Raw genomic sequence first — 22,286 nt, forward strand, 5'->3', positions numbered from 1 at the left:
GGCAGGGGGCTGGGGTTGTGGCTCAGCAATAGAGAGCTTGCCTAGCACAGGTGAGGTCTTGGGTTCCATTCTCAGCACCACATAAAATAATTAATTAATTAATTAACAATATTGTATCCAACTACAACTAAAAAAATATATATTAAAAAAAAAAAGAACCTGGCAGTTATTAACCATCTCTGGTCACTTTGGGGAAAAACACTGCAGAGGATATTGTTTGGCTTCCTGGACTGGCTGTTGCAAATTATGGGTTAGAGTTCTCTTTATGTGTATATTACTCCTTATATATATTTTATTTGTTTTTAATGTGTTGCTGTAGAATGAACCCAGGGCCTTGTGCATGCTAAACACATGCTTTACCATCAAGCTATATCTGTAGCCCCTTTGCCATTTGAGTTGGTATATAGTCAATCTCCCAAAAATCATATAAGAGCACATAGCGGAATATCTTCAGATTTGGCAAAGGATTCTTAGATTTGACACCAAAATACAAGCAAGCAAAGAAAAATTTAGATAACATGCATTTCATCAAAATAAAAATGGTCTTGGATCTTTGCATCTTTAGTGGACCTTCTGTAAAAATTAATTAATTAAAAATTGGTTTCTTAGTTTTATAGTTTGCGTGCACACTGAATGTGGATGGTTATTCAGTCCATCAGTTATAATGGACTTCATCCGCTGTCTTCTTAGGCTTTTGTATCTAATTAGCAATACTGAATAGTCTGATGTTGAGGGGAAAGTAATTTCAATCAAAGATGTCTCCAGAAGAGGGGGAAAAGTAAAACAAGACTGAAAATTCTTTAAAAATGCTTTGTTTATTCAAAATTTGCCATCTTCATCTGTTTCTTAAAAATGACTGGAGCTGGGCTTGGTGGTGCATGCCTGTAATTCCAGTGGCTCAGGAAGTTGAAGCAGGAGGATCAGAGCCATCCTCGGACTGAGACCCTGTCGCTAATATAAAAAAGAGCCGTCGATGTGGCTCAGGGGTTAAGCACCCCTGGGTTCAATCAAAAAAACCAAAGACTAGAGCCGATAATCTCAATAATTAAGGCACAACCCAACACTTATACATTTGCATACAAAGCTGAAGACATAAAATGGAGAGAAATGAGGTCTTATGTAATGAGATAGAATCTGTTGAACAGGATGAAATAACTGTGTGAATTGTAAGACCAGGTAAAATTTCATCATAAGTGATTGTTACTAATAGTCCTTGAAGTGGAACATTATTTCCAATGAAGAAAATGATTCTTAAACAAAATTTTCAAGAAAAAATAAGTTAAAGCAAGTTCAGATATTAATCCTTTAGGAAAAGGATAACTAGTTTTTTATCCAATTTCAACATTAAAAATATACAAATATACACAGGACTACTCTAATATAAACTGATTTAATTTCTTAGAAAGTGACTTAGTACAATCAACAGTGACTGCATTTATAGCTTTCAGTTTTGTTGCAGTGCTATTCTATGTGTTTACTGCCCACTTACTCTTTATTGTCATTTATGAATACTACAGAAGTACTTCACCTATTCTGCAAAAGTAGACCAACACATGTCAAAGGAAAACACTCTTAGGCAGGAGTTCAGGGACACCAAGGTGGCAGAGGCAGGGTATAAAAGAAGGATGCGCTGGAGGACAACACAGGGAGGTGAGTTATGTCTCTGTTGACATTACCATGCCAATTCCTGCCATGGGTTCAGTATTTTAAAATGACCAATGGAGTAAACTGAGCAGTATTCTAATTAGGTTTTCTAAAATAACTAATGGAGAAAATTGAAAATATTCTAACCAGGTCTCATAAGGTGACCAGTAAGATCTTCCATCAGGTCCATATAGGGAAGAAAATGCCTCACAGCTCATCTGCTATCTTCTTAGACTTTTAAATAAAACACTAATTTCCAGACATTGCGGCCTTGAAGCTCTCTCTTACTAGGCTCACTCTGCTCTACCTTACAGAGTGCTACTTCCATCTTCACCTTCAATAAATCTATGCTTCACCTGTTACTTATGTGTCTTGCTCAATTCTTTGTTCGGGACACCAAGGACCTGGAACCCAACTGGACACCCTGACAATAACAACACCAACTGAGGACTTTCAACAGATGGCACTCCATTTGTACAGGGAGTAAACATAAGTAAAATCACCTTCAAAATCTGGAACATAATGTTTTATGGGTTTTTGGCGGGGGGAGTACCAAGGATTGAACTCAGGGGAATTCAACCACTGAACCACATCCCCAGCCCTATTTTTTATTTTATTTAGAGACAGGTTCTCACTAAGTTGCTTAGTGCCTCGCTGTCGCTGAGGCTGGCTTTGAACTTGAGATCCTCCTGCCTCAGTTAGCCTCCTGAGCCATTGGGATTACAAGCATGCACCTTGACACTCAGCTCTTTTTGTGTTTTTTTTTTTCCCCCTTAGGGCTTTATGGTTATATATAGTAGCTGGGTTTATCCCAACAAACACACACATGCATGGAAATCTATTTCAATTCATGAGCCCCCGATTTCCCTCCTGTCCTCCCCACCCTGCTTCCCTTTTCCTCTGCTAGTCCATTAGACTTCCTTTTAATCATCTATTAACTTGTATTTGATTGGTTCCTTATGTAATTTTATTCTTCCCTCCCCCTTTCCTTTATTTTACTCTAGCTTCCACATGAGAAAAAAACATTCAACCTTTGAGTTTCTGAGTTTGACTAATTTCACTCAGAATGATAATCTCCATTTCCACCCATTTACTGGCAAATGCCATAATTTCATGCTTTTTATTGATTGAGTTGAATGATTGTGCGTGTATGTGTGTGTGTGTGTATATATATATATATATATATATCACAATTAAAAAAATTTTGTAGTTGTAGATAGACAGCATGCCTTCATTTTATTTGTTTACTTTTATATGGTGCTATGGATCAAACCCATGGTTTCACATGTGCCAGGCAAGTGCTCTGCCACTGAGCTACAACCCCAGGCATATATCACAATTTCTTAATCCATTCATCTATCGACAGGCTTCTGGTTTGATTCCATAATTTAGTTATTGTGAATAAACACTGATGCTATAAACACTGATGTGGCTATGTCGCTGTAGTTTGCCAATTTTAGGTCTTTTGGGAAAATACTCTGGAATGGGATATCTGGGTCATATGGTGGTTCCATCCCTAGTTTTAGAGGAATCTCCACACTGCTTTCTAGAGTAGCTGTACTAGTCCACAGTCCCACTGACAATGCATAATTGTGGAACATAATGTTCTTGAGTAAGAATTGCCAAGCATTATACTGTGTAATACACGGAGGCTGAGTGGAGAAAGGTTAAAAGAATTGTCTAAGTTACATACCTGGAAATAACAACTAAGATCAAAGGTTATCAATTTTCATGGTTAAATCTCCATATACTCACAAATGACAAAACCTAACCACATTTAATGCCAGTTTCCAGTATGTGATAGCCATCTATGAAAAATGTATAGATATTAAATCGTTTAGAGCAAATACTCAGCTGAGCCTCACCTGCATATGGGTGGGATATGAACTACCAGGAGCCTGAGCAGAAGGCGTGGATGGAGATGCAGCAGCAGTAGCAGCAGCAGTAGCAGTAGCTGGAGTTGGTGCTGAGGCTGCTTGTGGGGTAGGAGCTGCTGAGGAATCCAAAGTATAATTTTTAAAGGCCTCAATATCTTCAGGTCTAAGGAAAAGAAAGAATGTGTAAATATAAAGGAGTTATAAAGTAAATTCAGCTCCCACAGAAGTCTTCAAAAGTCTCTACTAGGGGCTGGGGATATATATATATAGCTCAGTTGGTAGAGTGCTTGCCTCACACATGCACAAGGCCCTGGGTTCAATCCCCAGCACCACACACACACACACACACACAGCCTTTACTTATTTCTCAATTCTTAGTTAAAATATTCTGAGAAGCACTGAACTTTCACAAATTGTGAGGGTTCTACTTACTTTCCAACTGTGATACAAATAATGGCTCCAACTGGAACATCTCTAGTACCTTCAGCAACAAGGATCTTTGCCATGTAACACTCCTCCATGCTCTCAAATCCAACAGTGGCTTTATCAGTTTCAACCTTTTAACACAAAGCAGAAACTTAAAAGTTTTCTTTGTACTGCCAGTACCCAGAACTGTCTAGAATTATACAGTTCAACAGTCATACGACAATAAAGCCATTATCATGGACTTGAAAGAAAGAATTCTTTTAAAATACATTGAGTAGGGGCTGGGGATGTGGCTCAAGCGGTAGCGCGCGCGCATGGCATGCGTGCGGCCCGGGTTCGATCCTCAGCACCACATACAAACAAAGATGTTGTGTCCGCCAAGAAGTAAAAAATAAATATTAAAAAAATAAATAAATAAAAAAATAAAATACATTGAGTAAAGAAAGAGCAGTTTGGGCCAGGGCGGTGGTGCACACCTGTAATCCCAGCAGCTCTGAGGCAGGAGAATCTTTTTTCTTTTCTTTCTTTCTTTTTTGTTTATTGGTTGTTCAAAACAATACAAAGCTCTTGACATATCATATTTCATACATTAGATTCAAGTGGGTTATGGGCAGGAGAATCTTGAGTTCAAAGCCAGCCTCAATAACTTAGCAAAGGCCTGAGCAACTCAGTGAAATTCTGTCTCTAAATAAAACACATAAAAAGGCTGGGGATATGGCTCAGTGGTTAAGTGCCTCTGAGTTCAATCCCGGTACCAAAAAAGAAAAAAAAGATCAGTTTAGCCAGCTGCTGACCGACCACTTATTTAACCAATTCTAATATCACGTTGCAGGGGGAAAAAAATCTGTTTCTTAAGCAAAGGGTATATTATGCATCCACAAAGCTACAAAGCTGTTCAGCATATCCAGCCCCTTCGAACTCATCTCCATATTTTAAAACTTACTTCTGCAATTAGATCGCCCTCATTGATTTTTTCTCCTTCTTTTTTCTCCCAACGGGCAATTGTGCCTGCTTGCATTGTGGGGGAAAGAGAAGGCAACGGAACCTGGAAGAGAAAAAGGAAAAGCATTAAATCAACAAGAGCTGCTTAATTCTCAGTCTCCTTTAAGGTTTCACTCAATTCAATTTCATGCAAAAAGTTTACTGAGTCCCATTACACACTGGGTCCTGGAGATAGAAAGGGAGTTCTTGCCTACCAGAAGTTTATTATTTCCAGTGGCAGGCTTCCTCCTCCACAGTCTAGTGGGTCTGACAAAGCCCTAACCTCAGCAGATGTTTAACACACAGCCCCAGGCTTGGAACTCTCCTTTGAATGGAACAGACCTTAAGAAGGGCGTTCAAGAGCTGCAGCAAAGCTAGGTATTGGACAAGGCGCGATGACAGATACTGGGGAGGAGTTGGAAGATCACTGGGGCCTCTGGAGGTTCCCAAGGCCAAGAAGAGTGCCCTGAAGGGCAACCGGGTCCCAGGTTGATAGCTTACCTTCTGATGCGGGGGGAGACTATAACTGCGGCGGCTAGACGAGCCCAGAAGTTGCAACAGTAAGCGGTTCCGCGGAGTGGCGCCAGAGTTGGGGCTCCAGCCGCCCAATGCCCGGACCCCGCCATACCTTGTGGTTGTGCTGTTGCAACGAGCGGGGCCAGACCGCCGGCTCACACACTGAGCTGCAGATCCCTCCCGCGAGGCCGTCCATCGAGCTCCGAGTCCAGTCCTTGGGGCTGCATTCTGGGCCCGTCGCGCACAGACGCGCCACATAATGCCACTGATCCCCCCACGCCCCAAAACCTATACGGTCTCCGGAGTGACCTCTCCTAGAGCAGCGCGGCTTTGCCGTCAGCCACTCTGCGCAGCCGCACGTTGTCGTAAAACCGGTTCGGAGAATTCACGCCGCCCCTCCGCAGTCCAGTAGTGCGCCCCACCAACGCTCTTCCTCCGCCGGGACCTGGTCTGGGAGGCTCTAGGCGGGTGAGGCGGCTACTTAGGACCCACCCGAATAGGCGTGTTTCAGCGAAGCTGCCGCAGGCGCCCAGTTTGGAAGGCCAAAGAATGGGAGAAGGGAGGAAGGTGACGGAGTTCTAAGAGAGGCATCCCAGAAGATAGAAAGAAAAGGCGGAGAGAGCCTGGCTAATAGCGGCGTTGTGGGAGATGCTTGGGGGAGGGGGGTGGCCTTGTTTTGACGAGGAGCTGGGTACGCGCCCGAAGAGTGGCCGGGCGATCGATGGGAGCCTTAGATCAGGGGGCAGCGGCTTGGAGTGTCGCTTCACGGGAATAAGGTGCCAGGAACCGCCTGCGGGGCTGTCCAAGGGTTCGGGAGATGTGCCCTTTCTGCAAGGCCCAAAGTGACCCGGCTTGGGGCCTCGCCCTGTGCGGGCTGTACTAGGTTACAAAGATTTAATTTCAGGTTTGTAGCCCCTCCGGACACGGCAGTACCAGGTTTTCCAGCCAGGTGGTGTGAAGGGCAGCCAGGCGGAAGGCACATTCCCACAGTCAAATGTACTCTAGTAGGATTAAACCTACTTCCTGTATGAAGATTTTAACAAGTTTGCAAAACAGATTTGTGTTACCTCCTAATCACCACAGAATTCCTTTAAATAGCCAAAAAGCCTTCCTTTAAGGTGCAATCATGAGAAATTTATTGTTAGTCTATTTTGTGGTTGTGTGAACAGAGTGCATTTAAACAAAGGTGGCTACAATGTCACTAGGCGATATAATCTTAAAGGCTCGCCATCGTATATTTGGTAGATTAACCAAACACCGTTATGTGGCTCATGAGTGTATTTCATGTCAAAACCAAATTATCCCAGTGGAGGCAGGAATCTTTGTACTGTTCTTCGCCATCTTCAGAGTTATAGTATATATAGTACCTGGTAAATAGTGGGTGCTAAATGCATTTTTGAATTAATGAACGAAGACTTATGTACACAATTTGTTAGGTACACCTCTATTGTACAGTTATTTCATAATTAGAAAACAGCTCATTATTTCTAAGCTGAAGATGACATTGGGAGGAAGTCCCCATTGTACACATGGTCAGGGAACGCCAAGAACACAAGAAGAAATTGGGGGGAAATCAATGTCTGAAAGCATTCAACTTCCCTGATAATTAATTTGGAATAATAACAAAGAAAGCCTCGTGAGACTATTTCGTACCTACTTAAATTAGGAATGTTTAAGCAGGCACAACTGCCCAACAATTTTATGTAGACATCATAACTGAGAAATAAAATTTCCAGATTAAATGAAAATGCATGTTTGAAATAATTAAAATTGAGTAGTAATTTTGTAAAATTTTTACTTATGAGTAACAATTGGAAGAAGCAATGGAAGATTAATTGATGAAATGGCTTATACTGTAACTTAATAAGTGGTTATAAAAATGCTGAAACTATTTTTAATTGACTAAAATATCTTGCTACTTCCACTGCATTTTAAAGGTTGGTTCTAAGCCTTTTTTATAAAGTATAAGGTGATCTGCAGTTTTACTGTTCACTTGAGTAGGCTTGCATAAACCTTGTTTTGCATTTTTCAACAATAGTTTGCATTTTGAATGTACTTTACATTTCGGTATAGCTAAATTGTAAGAGAGCACAGCTTAAATAGTCCAGGGGTAGCAAGTTGATCCTAGAATTAGGAATTTGATTAATGGAATTTTGTTTTCAAGTCCTAAAAGAACAGCCTGGAGTTGCCTAAACAGATTGGATAAAAAGAAAATTGAAAACTAAAAGACTCAAAAAGTCCTAAATGGAAATATCACTGATACAAAGTAGGTAGATGGAAAGAGATGTTAGTACTGAAATATTTTGAATTGTTTTGAACATATTTAACAGTAACATAATGATGGGATAGCCAATTAATAGTTAAAAGTATGTACTCAGGCCAAGCATGGTGGGGTGGCCCATGCCTCTAATCCCTATAACTCAAAAGGCTGAGGCAGGATTGCAAGTTTGAGGCCAGCTCAGCAATTTAGTGAGGCCCTAAGCAACTTACTGAGACCCTACCTCAAAATAAAAAATAAAAAGGGCTGGAGATATGACTCATGGTTAAGCACACCTGGGTTCAATCATAAGTTACCCTCCTCCCCCCCCAAAAAAAAGCCAAACAAAAACACTCAAGGCTAAAGGTTTAGATTTATCACACATTTAAACTGCAGTGCTAAATAGAGCCTACTTAAATTTTGAAGCTTTCAGATTGATTTGGAAATTCTAGTTCTTTTAACTACATGTTTCTGCCTGGGTCTTGGTGCTGACCTGTAGTCTGCCATTCACAAGATTCACACTTGAGCCCACCAAGAGGTGGAAACTAGCCCAGGTAAGACAGTGAGACTTCATCTGAAAATGATAAGTAAATACACATTTTTGGCTGGAGGGGTGTAGTTTAGTGGAATAGCATATAGTGTTCTGGGTTCATTTCTCAGCACCAAAAAAGAAATCTCTGAATCTTTCCTTAGTGTTTGTATTTGCAAATTAGAGACTTCTTTTGTCTCTCTGAGGCTTTTATTTTTACTTTTACAGTCTGAGGATGTTGCTTAGTAGTAAAGCACTTGCCCAGCATATGTGAGGCCCTTAGTTTGATTCTCAGTACCACCCAAAATAAATAAATAAGTGTATTTGTGTATTTACATATAATTTCAAAAGAAGAGCAAAATTACATAATCCTCTGATCATAATTTTGTGCTTAATTAGAAATACCAGTAGTAAACTATCTGTAGCAATAAAGTAATCTTCATCTCTACTCTCCAGATAATGAGTAAACATGCTACCAGGGAGAACACTTGAGGAAATCTGCCTTCACTAAATGTAATGGCTTTATGATTAATCTCAGTCAATAAATGAAAATGATTGATGGGATTTTGTTTGCAAACTCCATTTTATTCTCTGTGTGTGTGTGTTTTAATTCACAAATCTGGTACAGGCAGTTAAAACTGGTTATTAATAATCAGAAGCTGCTGGTATAACATAGTTTTCATGAAAACACTGTAAAATGGAGAATACACAATAATAATCTCTTTGAAAGCAATGGTTGCAAACGTCCATGTTTCTAAGAAAATATAATTTTACATATATATGCATTTTAAGCAAGCTATACCTCTTACATAAATTCAGACAATTGAAGGAGTGTGCAATCATAATACTTATTTAATGGAAAAAAATGAAAATAATTTTAATCAACAAATGCTTTTAAGTATAGTCCTCTTAGATTGGATGTAGAACATAAAGATATTTTCCCTTACGACCATCTCAGTCAAAAAGAGCTGAAAAGTTCATAAGTAGGATTACCATTACCAAGTGTATTTAAACCAAATTCTTTAGGTACAAATTGTGACGTGTTCTAATCCCAGCTAATTTAGGGAATGAACCAAGAAGAGAACCAGTCTTCAGTTTTTAAATGACTTTTTTTTAAAGAACTGAGCTCTCAACTAGTTTTGTTTTTAACCAAACATGGTTTAGAAATTATGAACTCTATAAACATTCTAGTTCACTTTTTCTAATGAAAAGAGAACTTCAGCAGTAGCGGGATGGTCTATCCCAGTAGCACTAGAGGACAACACTATACATAAGTCACAAGGCCCCCTAGAATGCCGCCAAATAGAAGTCTATTGAAATACAATGAATCAATGCCTATACCTGCTCAGAAGCTCCTCTCACTTTAGAAACCAGAATGATTACCACAACAATTCACACAGTTATGAAAGTGATGTCCTCCAGTAGGATGCTTAGTCATTATCCATGGTACATGAGCTAAAGGTTGGGAAGTTATCTTTTGTGTTCTCCCCTGAATTCAAATTACACTCTTTATGGAGGGATGAAGGCCATATAGCTCCTTTTCAAAAAAGAGATAAAACACAAAAGTAGAGGACTGAAATTTTTCTGATTTAATTTTCCTGAAAAGTTAAAAATCCACATAATGGTAAGACTGTTCACTGAAAAAAAACAAGTAAAAACTGATTTAAGAGACAGACATTCAAGATAAATTTACTGTAAATACAGTAACAAACTTTTGGCCTGATAACCCTCATGCTGTCATAGAGCAAAACACTAAAATTCATGCAACAGAGAAACTGGTGACATAAGAACTTTTTCCAGACTTCTTGGGGGAGGAGGAAAAAAAACCTGAAAATATACTGTTTTCTTCTGTTTGCTTTCATAATGAATTATTACTGCTATGGCTGGCTTTCCCAAACTTTCCCAGTTATTTCTGACGAAAAAAATCATTCTTTAATAGAAGACCAGGTAAACTTACACAAAGACCTGATGCCTTTTGAACTCTGTCTACCTGCTAGAAGAGTAATAAACTGGATTACATAGAACTACCTCCATAACTAAAATAGCAAGTAGAATCGGACAGGAATTAGTGGCCATTAGTGTAATTGTAATAAAATTAAGTTTGTTCTGAAACCACAGAGGTGTAAGAAGAGACTGTATAAAAGCTACTGGGTTCTCTAGAAAATGCGACACAGTATACAGAATGTGAGAGTATATAGAACTCACACTTGAGTTATAAAAATAGACATGGTTCTCAGACAAAAAACAAATGAGTACAAAAGAATTCTCCAAACATGAACTATTTTTAAAAGACACATCTATATAAAACAAGATGTTATTTCAAGAGTTCCAAGAGTAGTCTGTTCAAGTGGCTGAAAAGGGGAGATGAATTGGACACAGGTCAAGAACCCAGAACTGAGATCTGTTCTACTCTTCTATTTGGCAGTGTACATTGGTGGTTCAGACTGCTTTTGGAAGTTGTGTGGTGTGTGTGTGTGTGTGTGTGTGTGTATTTAATATACATATATATGTATATATATACATATATATATATGTATACACACATATGTATATGTGTGTATATATATGAATAATGGCTGAGTGGTTGATGGTACTGGTGGATGAATGAGAAAATTCAGGTTGTTAAATAAACTCTGAAAATTGAACACTTGTAGCTTCTACACTTGACAGTGTTGCATATGCGAAATGATTCTAGGTTTCTTCACCCTGAATCAACTTTCCCATTTACAACTCATGCTCCATGCCCCATGGTTTCTATTATGCCCTAGAGGATCAGCCTAGACTAAATGTATAGTAGAAAATAACTCTAGCCTTGAAATGAGGGGCAGACCAGTAATTCATGTTCAATACGCATAAATCACAAAGAAACACTGAAATTAATGGTCTGTCTCCTCTTAACTGCAAAGATGATGTTATGAGTTAAAGAAAGTCATGAGACAAAGTCAAGAAGATATGGGTAGCAGCACCTTTCCATACCCGCCTGGATTTTTAAGGAGCCTTTCACTCCTTATTCTTTTCAAAAACAAAGTTCATCTGTTGGAAGAAAAATAAATGGCTCTAAAGTTTAAGAGTCCCCAGAGAAAACTAGCAGTACATGAAATATGCCCTATGTGGGCTGAACGACAAGATGCAGAACCAGATAAGACCAGAAGAGGCAGCCCAAGGTCTTAATTATGGTTTTAGAATAGAATAGCACAATTTGGGGCAGCCCTTTTTCCATCCAATCAAAAATTCAGCACCATCCATGTCCAGTTCAAACAATTATTGAAGACTGGGCTTTCATCTTTGGTACCACCTCACGAGTTATTCTTGGTTTGTGGTATCTGCAAAGAAGCAGAAAAGTTGGTACCTTTGCCTTGTCTGTGAGTACAATGCTGGGACTCTCATTGCTGCAACCATTGAGGCCAATTAAATTAATACTGTAACACACAGGAGTAATGCATCCAATTCCTAGGTTCCAGATAATAGCAGCCATGCCCCTACAGGAGCGGGATCATCCATCCCCATTGGTTAAGGCCTTCGGTTTGTTATCCTCAGAGTGAACAAAACACTTCCCATGGACAAGGAACTCCAGATGAACCCATGGTCCACATATGGACAGGGATTTTAAGTACCAGACATGCCAGGCACAGAAACAGGTCTAGCAGATAACCATCATACTTGGAGAAGCTTCTGTTTTGGCAGCACAAATTAGAAACTTCTTAATGTACTCTGGTTTAAGTCCCCTTTCCTGAGTGAAGCAGCCAGGAGTGACCAGGTTCCAATACTCGGCATTAATTCTCTCCATGGTCTTCTTCCACCCAGGCTACAATTTTCCCTTCCCATCCTGGGATGGCATCATCATCATGAAAAACCTAGGTAAACAAAAAAGCCACAGTGAAAAAAAAATACAGAGTATGGTAGGTAGTTTCACTAAACAACTGCTGCTGATAAAAGAATGCAAACATTAGGGATAGAGTATAGAAGCAACACTGGGAATTGTAGAACATTAATCTCAATGACTTGGGAGGCTGAGGCAGGAGGGCTGAAAATTTGAGGCCAGCCTCAGCAACTTTGTGAGACTCTGTCTCAAAAAATAAAAAAGACTGGAAATGTAGCTCAGTGGTAAAGTGCCTCTGGATTCAATCCCTAGTACCAATAAAATAAATAAATAAAAACAGGCTGGGGATGTACCTCAGTGGTGAGCACCTAGGGGTTCAATCCCTAGTACTGCAAAAGAAAAAAAAATGTAAAAGGAAGCTTGAGTGTTTATTTCTCTTTGGTTTTGTCCCTGATGTTGCAACTGGTATTGTATTTGTTTGTTTGTTTGTTTGTTTGTTTTGCCTTAGTTCCACGTTTATGAAATGGCTTTTAAAAAATCCCTAATGCTGCTTTGTTCAGAGATTTATAAGAATTAATGAATTGTGAATCACAGACTACTCTGGGCTTCTTAGGACAAAGCAGCAGTAGACACATTTTTAAAATGAGAAAGGGAAAAATTTTGGTATTGGACATTGTGAAGAAAGGGTTGGAAAGAAGACCAACTCTGAGACACAGTTCTTTTCATTCATTTATTCAATTCATTTCCTAAGCCACTAACAAAATTAATAAAACAGGGTATTAAAACATTTATTTAAGTGAGGAACCTTTGCAAAACATTAGGTTTTCCAACTTTTTCATTCTGTAACCACAGTAAAGGTATTTGCAATAATAATACAGCAGAACCCAGAATTATCTTCCCCCAAAATGGCTATATTTGGCAAATGGATTATAAAGAGAGGCATAGGAGAAAAAAAAATACCCAAGGAGTTGGAAATCAGCATAGATGGCTATCCAGAAGTTCTTTGTTCTCACTAGGAGAAACCACCACCACATAATATATAGTTCTGAGTCTTTGTGCCTGTTTATTTATTTTGTTCGATGTAGGAAAAAATTCTAAGATGCAGCTACAGCTAGAAAAGTCTTTATTTTATTGTCTTGAGGTTTTTATTTTCCCTAACAAAATAAAACCTTTTCCTTTTCAAAATAAAAATACTATCCAAAGTCTCAGTCAAGATGATCAAGTTCTAGAACTGAAGAAGCTATCATCTTGGCCATTCTATGACTTTATTAGGCCAAAGGTGCCAGAAAGTTCCTCTGACCAGATTAGGGAATTTAGGTACTCATGAGTACTAGTCCTTAAACAGGAGGTTGTGGAGTTCTAGTATGACCAGTAATACTACCCAGATTCCCCATGGATTCTGTACCTCCTCTTTGACAGTGCCAAACTCAGGATCCAATGCTTTGAAGTGATACCGATGATTCCCATCCCGATCAATAGCTGCTTTAAAATCCTTCAAAGTCACTTCTCCCAACCTGCAATAAAAGGAGAGTATCAACAAAATAATGGGTTGGAAAGATAAGGTGTTAGCTTTAAACCAGGCCCATGCCAAAGTCAACAGGCAGAAACAGCATGACCTTATGAGGTCACTGCCCCTGGAAACCAAGATAACTCTAAAATAGCAGAGGTTAGGAAACCAGTCACCACTAGGACATGAAAATAGCATTAAAAATCCAGTGAGCTGAGAATTTAAAGTAGATTTACTGCGTCAGCAGTAGCCAGATCACTTTTCTGGTTTTCTTTGGAAATAAGACATAAGGTCTCTGAAATCAAATTTGTGAAATAACTATAAACATGCTTAAGCTCTCTTGATTTCCTTCTTTTCTACAATATTCCAGTTCCCTAGGCTGGTAGAATTAAATCAGGTATCATTATCTTTATCTGTCTAGCTTTAGAAAGCTGTCTTTCAACCCAGATCAGATAACTAGATTCTCTGGGAAGGAAAAATTCCATAACTTCTCAGTACTTGGCTCCAGATTTTTAAAATCTATATTATCATAGGAGGAAGTATATTAACTGAGTTTTTGGAAAGCTTTCAACATAAATTCTCAATGTGGATTAGTTGCACTCATTAAATAGTAACAAAGATCAGTGAGTAAAAGCCAGACACAGTCCCTGTCTTTCAGCAGACCAATTTTGAACACTTAAAAAACATGTTTCCAAACCTGGAACATACTTGCATTATTACCAGGATTGGAAGTACTGTAATAACTACCTAGGAGTAGATCATGATTTGTCCTTTATAATGCCACTGGTTAGTGACAAAGTTGGAACTTGAATCTCCTGGGCTCTTCTTCATAGACGTGCGGCTTTTTAAACACCTTTCAACTGTTCATTTGGGCAGAAACCAATGGTTCTGCCCTTCCTTTTATTTATTTTACAAAAAGAAAAAGAAAAAGATGATCACAGCCTCTCACCTCTTTGGTATATTGACCATGAAGGGTGTAAGTGACCGGTCAGTGAAATAGAGCACTTTTGTGCAGGTGCTGCTCACAGCTGGAGAACTCTGTGAGTGAGGCAATTCTGCAATCAAAGAGACTCTGTGGTTAGGACATTCAATTTGTTCCATAACACCCCTCACTTAGTTACGCAAAATGTCTCAGGAGAATGAGGCTGCATGAGGTAACAGCAAAGCTCTCACAGTCTTGCTAAATGCCATGTCCATAGGACAAGATCCAAAGGAAGTCACCACTAGAACCATGAGGAAAAGAGGTGCTTCAGGCATGATCATTATCACAAGGACCATCATTTCTCAACCATTCCAGGTATTTATAGCAGGGGAACTGCAACTGATCTGACAGGCACTGTTGCTAAAGATCAAAAGCAGACAGAGAAGCCCAGCAAGAGTTCAGCTGAGTCAGTGTAGACATACACAGCAGGACCTGCAAATTCTGCTACAGCCAGTTAGTAGTAGAGAATACTCATGTGATTCGTAACACACACACACACACACACAACAGGAACAAGAACCACAGAGGCAAAGGCAGTTTAGAAACTCAGATTCCAAGAGGTCTGTGATTCTTGTTTTAAAAGTACAAGATCTACTTTAACTCTTAACTATAATCTGTATGTGTTGGACCTGCGGACTTTAACTCAGGTTCCAAACTTGTCTCTATCCTTTAAAAAGGTACTTCAGAAAAAGTACAATTAGGGCTGGGATTGTGGCTCAGCGGTAGAGCACTCCCCTAGCATGGGCGGGACCCGGATTCGATTCTCAGCACCACATAAAAATAAAGGCATTGTGTTGTGTCCATCTACACCTAAAAAATAAATAAATATTTTTTAAAAAGTACAGTTAATTAATGAGTACTTATAATTGTACTTATAATTGAGACTAGGAGAAAAGACCAATCAGAAACTTTTGTCATAAGGATCAAAAACTTTTATTAAAATCTATACTGCAATTTCATGTACACACAACTTCTTAACTTCCTTAAGATGCTGACACCCATCAAAACAACAGCAACAATTCTGGGAAGGGGTTTAAAATAAGAGTATGAGGGAGTTTTTCTTCAAAAACTACCCATTATCATAACATACGTGCTATGATTTTCCAGCATCTGGAACATGGCAGTTGTGAATATATATTTACTTCTGGTATAAAATCATATAACTGATTCATTCATTCACTAAACATTAATTGAGTACCTTCTACACATTAGATTTTGAGAATATAAAAATCAACTACAACATGCATCATGGCACATGCCTGAAATTTCAGCTATTTGAGGGATTGGAGCAAGAGTATTGCAAGTTCGAAGTCAGCCTGCACAACTTGATAAGACCTTGTCTCAAAATAAAAATAAAAAACTGGGGGTATAGCTCAATGGTAGTGCACTTGCCTAGCATTCATGAGGTCCCAGGTTAAATCCCCAGCACCAAAAGAAAAAAAAAAATCATAAGATTGACATGTTGCAAAGGCACTCCAGAAAGAGGGTAATGCACATGCAAAAGATATGAAATGGGAACATGTATTTAAGAAATGCATCAAGAAGTAGTGCATAGGCAGAGCCAGTCACAAGGACTCTGACGGGCTAAGATTTAAGATGTAGGTCCTGGGCTGGGGCTGGGGCTCAGAGGTAGAACGCTCGCCTAGCATGCGTGAGGCCTTGGGTTTGATCCTCAGCACCACATAAAAATAAAATAGTGTCCTCCTATAACTAAAAAATAAATACTTTAAAAAAAAAAAGATGTAGGTCCTGCTGAATGCAATGGAACACACCTACAATCCCAGTGACTCCGAAGGCTGAGGCAGGAGGATCACAAATTTGAGGTCAGCTTCAGCAACCAAGCTAGGCCTAAGCAACTTAGTGAGACTGCCTCAAAATAAAAAGAGCTGGGGATGTAGTTCAGTGGTAAAGTGCCTCTGGTTTCAATACCTAGTACCAGAAAACAACAACAACAAAATGATGTAAGTCTTAAAGCTATGAGAAGATACTAAAAGGAAGTGATACATTAGACTGCACTTTGGAAAGATTAATCTAGCAACAAAGTATGAGTTGGATGGGTAAACACTGGAAGACAGAAGCCTCTTTAAGAAACAACTGAAACAAATTGTAAGATGAGGAAGGGTAAGATGTACCCCTGGAGCCAGAGAAGGAATGGATTTGAAAAACCTTTAGAAGGTAAAAGTCTTGATAGTAACTATACATTGAACATAGAATATTAAAGGAAAAAGTTAAAAAAAAAAAAAAAGCCTTAAGATTTATAGCCTGGGGCTCAGGTTGTAGCTCAGTGGTATGGCACTTGCCTAGCATGTGTGAGGCACTGGGTTCGATCCTCAGCACCATATAAAAATAAAATAGATAAAATAAAGGTATTGTGTCCACTTACAACTAAAATTTAAAAAAAAAGATTTATAGTTTGGGAAGACAGATGCATAGTGATACCATTATCTATGATATGAGCACAGAAGTGAATGACTCCATCTAATTATTCATTTAAAATGTTTATTGAGTGTTTATTGTGTATGAAGTATTAGAGATGAACAAATAAATTAGCAAAATTCCCCACACTTAAGGATCTCAAAATCTAGTGGAGGAAGAAAAAGGTACCATATAATAAAATACATACGCAAGCTAAAGTTGCCATGTCCTCAACCCCAAATTCCTATGTTGAAGCTCTAACCCTTCATGCAATCATATTGGAGAAAAGGCCTTTTTTGTTGGGCAGGGTGTGGGGGTAACCAAGGATTGAATTTAGGAGCACTCGGCCACTGAGCCACATCCCCAGCCCTATTTGTATTTTATTTAGAGACAGGGTCTTACTGAGTTGCTTAGCACCTTGCTTTCATTGAGGCTGGCTTGGAACTCATGATCCTCCTGCCTCAGCCTCCCAAGGAGCCACTGGGATTACAGGCATGCACCACTGCGCCCAGCCCTGTCTACTAATTCTATTGATTATTGCAAAAGGAATATTAAAGTCTCCAATTGTAACTGTGGATTTATTTACTTCTCCTTTCTATCAATTTGTGCATGATGTATTGCAATCATTTCGATCTTCAGCACTACATAAAAATAAATAAAGAGCTATATGATAAAAACTGATTTTTAAAAAATTACCTTTTTCTTACTTGTAATATATTTGTTTCATGTTTTTTGTTCCATTTTTCTTTTATCTTCCTTTTCTCCTTGCCTCCTTTTTTTGTTTTGTTTTTCTGTTTTCTAGGGGTTTTTTTGTTGTTGTTTGTTTGGTTGGTTGGTTGGTTATTTTGAACTAGAGATTGAACTTAACCACTAAGCCTTTTTTACTTTTTATTTTGAAACAGGATCTTGCTAAATTGTTTAGGGCCTTGAACTTGTGATCCTCTTGCCTCAGACTCCCAAGTTGCTGGGATTACAGGTGTGTACCACTGCACCTGGCTCTCCTTGCCTCCTTTGGACTGAGAATTTTACCTTTATTCCCATATTATCTTCAAATACCAGTGTGTTTTAGATTTTCAATTTTGATACATATATCAGTTCAATATAAAAGCAATATTTTTAACAATGAGATATTTCACATTCTCTTATTTTTGATACTGGGTTGAATATATAATTTCTTTTTTATCGATACTATAAACTATTTAATTTTTAAAAATTAATGGTTACTCCTAGACTTACAATGTACATTTTTAATTAGTCACAGTCTGTTTTTGTTTGTTTTATTTAGTTTGTTTTGGTGTTTAGGATTGATCTCAGAGTCTTAAATATACCAAGCACGAACTCTACCACTGAGCTACAGCCACAGCCCCAATTTTCAAATGACAATAGTATAGCTCATCCCTGCCCGGCCAGTCGAAATTACAAGTTTGCTTTAATTTGATTTCAATTGGAGTTGGTGGTCTTTTCTTTGCGTTCAACATTCAAGATTCTCTCTTTTATGTTTGATTTTCAGTAACTTGAATGTTTGTTATTATTTTTTTTAATATTTATTTTTTAGTTTTAAGTGGACACAATGTATTTTACATTTATGTCTGCTGAGGATCAAACTCAGTGCCTCAAGCGTGCTAGGCGAGCACTCTACCACTGAGCCACAACCCCAGCCCTTGTTGTCATTATTCATCCTTCTCAAGGTTCTGAGCTTCTTGAATCTGTAGTTTGATATCTTTTACTAATTTTTTTTAATTTAGCCATTAGTTTTTCAAATATTTCTCTGTCCTGTTCTCACTCTTCTCCTTCAGGGATTCAATTATACATGTTTTAGTCTATTTGATATTGTCTCCCACAGGTATTGATGTGCTAGTTTTGTTTCTTTCCCTTTCCCTGCTCTTTTTGTCTTTGTGTTGAAGACTGGGTAACTTCCATTCGCCTATCTGCAAGTGTGCTGAGTCTTCAGCTGGCTGTGTTGAGTCTACTTAAGAACCTGCTGAAGGCAGTCTTTGTCTTTATTTTTATTTTTAGCATTTCTATGTGATTCCTTCTTAAAATTCCCATCTGAATGCTAAAATTCCTCATCTATATATGAATATTAGCATTTCCATTATAGCATTTAACATATTAATCATAGTTATTTTAAATTCCTTGTCTGATAGTTCCAACATTCTTGTTATATCTGAGTTTGGTCGTATTGATTGCTTTGGCTCTTAACAGTGGCTTATTTTCTTTTTTATTAGAATTTTTAATAAAAAAATTTAGTCAGGAGATGAACTGGGATTGAGGCTTTGGTTGTTAAGGTTACCTTAGTGCACCATCATCTTCAAGTTCCTCTTGAGTCATGTTAAGGAGACACCTGTTTCCTAGAGGAATCTCCTTCAGTGTTCCTGACCCACTCTTAGTGACTGACTTTCAAGTATGCCTTTGCCTCTGACTCAATTTCTCTATGCTTATGCCCCTCACTTAGAGGCAGAGTGCTGTTGCTTTTTACACAGAGCTTGCTCTCCTGGTTAAGGGGGGTGAGAAGGGACTCTGTGGCGTTGATCCCAGTCTTGAAAGTAGGATTTTTCTGTGATCCAGTTCCTACCCCAATGGTAGGCAACCTCTAATAATCTGAGCCCAAAATAGTTTCCCTCTCCTCTGTCAGAGGGTTCTCCCCCCCCCCCATTTCCCTTGTCCCTAGCAATAATGGATCCTCACTTTTGCCTGGAACAGGAAGGGAGGACACAAAACAATTTTGCTGCCCTCTCCTAGTGGTTGAGGGATTTTGATCCACAAAGAGTGGTCCAGATGGGACTTTTGTGCTTCTTCTACAGTGGCAGATGCTCCCTTCCTCTGGGCTTGCACCACTGGAGGAAATTTGTTTTTTATATATGGTTTTTTTTTTTTTTTGGTACTGGAAATCGAACCCAAGGCTTCATACAAACAAGTGCTCTACCACTGAGCCACATCCCCAGCCCCTGAAGGAGGTTTACTTTAGACTCTATCCCTACAACCAATCCTTTTCATAAGAACTCAGTAAAGCGGGTGGGGTTGTGGCTCAGTGGTAGAGCGTTCACCTAGCACACATGAGGCACTGGGTTCGATCCTCAGCACCGCATAAAAATGAAATAAAGATATTGTGTCCAGTAAAGCTCCACAGGAAAAGTCTCTAAAAGTTGGGACACACTCCTCTTGTATCTGTGGCCCCCAAGGTTTTCTGCTTAGTCTTCAATGTTATTTGAAATTCATTAAAGATCTTAATTGCATCTTTCTGTTTGTATAATGGCCCCATCTTCCTCCCATGCTCTGGTACAAGTCCAGGGCTTGCTTCCTACTTCTCTTTGGAGGCCCATGCTTCTACTTTAGACTACTTGATTTCCCTGTGATCTCATCTTTCTAATGAGTTCAATGAAATTACAATATTTTAGATTATCCAACTTTTCTTGCTGTTCAAGTAGAAGTAAAGGTTCTACCACCTTTCTACATGATAGGCAGAAACCAGATCATATGGCTTTTTTTTTTAGTTGTAGTTGGACACAATATCTTTATTTTTTTATTTTTATGTGGTGCTGAGGATCAAACCTAGGGTCTAGCACATGCTAGGCGAGTGTTCTACCACTGAGCCACAATCCCAGCCCCTCACATGGCTTTTTAAAATTGTTTTGTGAGGGAGTTGGCTTAGGGCCTAAGTTTCTGAGGCTGGCTTCGAACTTATGATCCTCTTGCCTCAGCCTCTTAAATCACTGGGATATAGGCATGTGCCACTGTGCCTGGTTTTTTAACTCGCTTTTTAAAAAATGAGGTAAGGGGCTGGGGATATAGCTCAGTTGGTAGAGTGCTTACTTGGCATACACAAGGCCCCTTGGCATACACAGCACCACCACCAAAATAAAAATAATAATAAAAAAATTTAAAAAATGAAAAATGAGGTAAAATTCACATAACATAAAATATATAATTTTACCATTACAAAGTAGCATTTAGTATATCCACAATGTTATGCAAACAATCCCCACTATCTAGTTCCAGAACACTGTCATCATCCCGAAAGGAAACCTGTACCCATTTCTCTCTCCATCTCTCCGGTTTCTGGCATCTGTCCAATCTACTTTTCTTTCTCTATGGATTGCTTATTCTGGACACTTTGTATCTATATCTACAGATGCATACAATTTGTGCCATTTTGTGTCTGTTGTCTTTTGTGTAGCAAAAGGATTTCAAGATTCAACTGTCTCATCTATGTTGTGGCACATGTATTAGGACTTCATTTCTCATATCCGCTGTTTGCATATAACAAATTTGTTTATCCCTTCATCAGCTGACAGACATTCAGGTAGTTTCCACTTTTTGGATATTGTTATTACTGATGTATGAACACATACATACCAGTCTTCCAAACACCTGTTTTCAATTCTTTAGGGTATATACCTAGAAGCAGAATTGCTTGGTCCTATGATAATTCTATTTTTAATTTTTTGAGGACTCACTAAACTCTTCCACAATTCCTGGACCATTTTATATTCCGAAAGCAACATATAAGGATTCCAATTTCTCCACATCTTTGCCAATACTTGTTATTTCCATTGTTTAGAAGCATCAAGTAGGTGTGAAGTGGTGTATCAATGTGGTGTATTTTTTGGTGCTGGGATTAAATCCACAGCCTTCTACATTCTATGCTCATACTCTACCCCCAAGCTACATCTCCAACCTTCACTGTGGTTTTAGTTTGCATTTCCCTAATGGCTAACGGGTTTGAACATCTTGTCATGGATCTATTCACCATTTGTTTATCTTCTTTAGAGAAATGTCTCTAAAAGTCCTTTGACCATTTTATATCATATTTTTTGTCCTTTTGTTGTTAAGCTTTAAGAAATCTTTACACACTCTTTTTTTCTTTTGCGGGGGTACTGGAGTTTGATTGAGGGGCACTCAACCACTGAGCCACATACCTAGTCCTATTTTGTATTTTATTTAGAGATAGGGTCTCACTGAGTTGCTTAGCACCTTGCTCTTGCTGAGGCTGGATTTGAATTTGTATCCTCCTGACTCAGCCTCCCAAGTCACTGGGATTACAGGTATATATTCTTTTTAACTATATGATTTGCAAGTATTTTCTCTTACTTTTATACACAAAATTTTTTAATTTTTATGACATCCAATTTTTCTATTTTTTCTTTCATTGTACATGCTTTTTTAAAAAAATTATTATTTTTTTAGTTGTAGTTGGACACAATCCCTTTTTTTAAAATTTATTTATTGTTACATGGTGCTGCAGGGTCTTGTATTGAGAAACTAGCCTCTACCTCAGAGCAAAGCCTGTCCAAGGAAGTGGGGCATGACCCTTGTCCTTGGAAAAACCCAC

The 22,286-nt window shown here is 38.7% G+C and overlaps 2 protein-coding genes across 5 annotated transcripts in view; both read right to left on the bottom strand.

Moving 5' to 3' along the window:
• Positions 1-5,877, bottom strand: part of Dlat (dihydrolipoamide S-acetyltransferase) — a 39,273-nt gene extending 33,396 nt beyond the window's left edge. Inside the window, exons 1-4 of the mRNA XM_015489889.2 lie at positions 5,430-5,877; positions 4,891-4,992; positions 3,954-4,078; positions 3,510-3,684 (exon numbers count right to left, since the gene is read on the bottom strand). Of these exons, the coding sequence (XP_015345375.1) occupies positions 3,510-3,684; positions 3,954-4,078; positions 4,891-4,992; positions 5,430-5,702 (675 nt within the window). The 5' untranslated portion in view covers positions 5,703-5,877. The remainder of the gene's footprint in view (positions 1-3,509; positions 3,685-3,953; positions 4,079-4,890; positions 4,993-5,429) is intronic.
• Positions 5,878-8,794: 2,917 nt separating this feature from the next.
• Positions 8,795-22,286, bottom strand: part of Dixdc1 (DIX domain containing 1) — an 81,999-nt gene continuing 68,507 nt past the window's right edge. For all 4 annotated transcript variants that reach the window (XM_048796020.1, XM_048796021.1, XM_048796022.1 and 1 more), the window contains 3 exons: positions 14,507-14,612; positions 13,456-13,564; positions 8,795-12,084 (listed from right to left, as the gene is read on the bottom strand). In XM_048796020.1, coding sequence (XP_048651977.1) covers positions 12,004-12,084; positions 13,456-13,564; positions 14,507-14,612 — 296 coding nt within the window. In that variant the 3' untranslated portion in view covers positions 8,795-12,003. The remainder of the gene's footprint in view (positions 12,085-13,455; positions 13,565-14,506; positions 14,613-22,286) is intronic.

Source organism: Marmota marmota, unplaced genomic scaffold (genome assembly GCF_001458135.2).
Source record: "Marmota marmota marmota unplaced genomic scaffold, marMar, whole genome shotgun sequence".
NCBI lineage: Eukaryota > Metazoa > Chordata > Mammalia > Rodentia > Sciuridae > Marmota > Marmota marmota.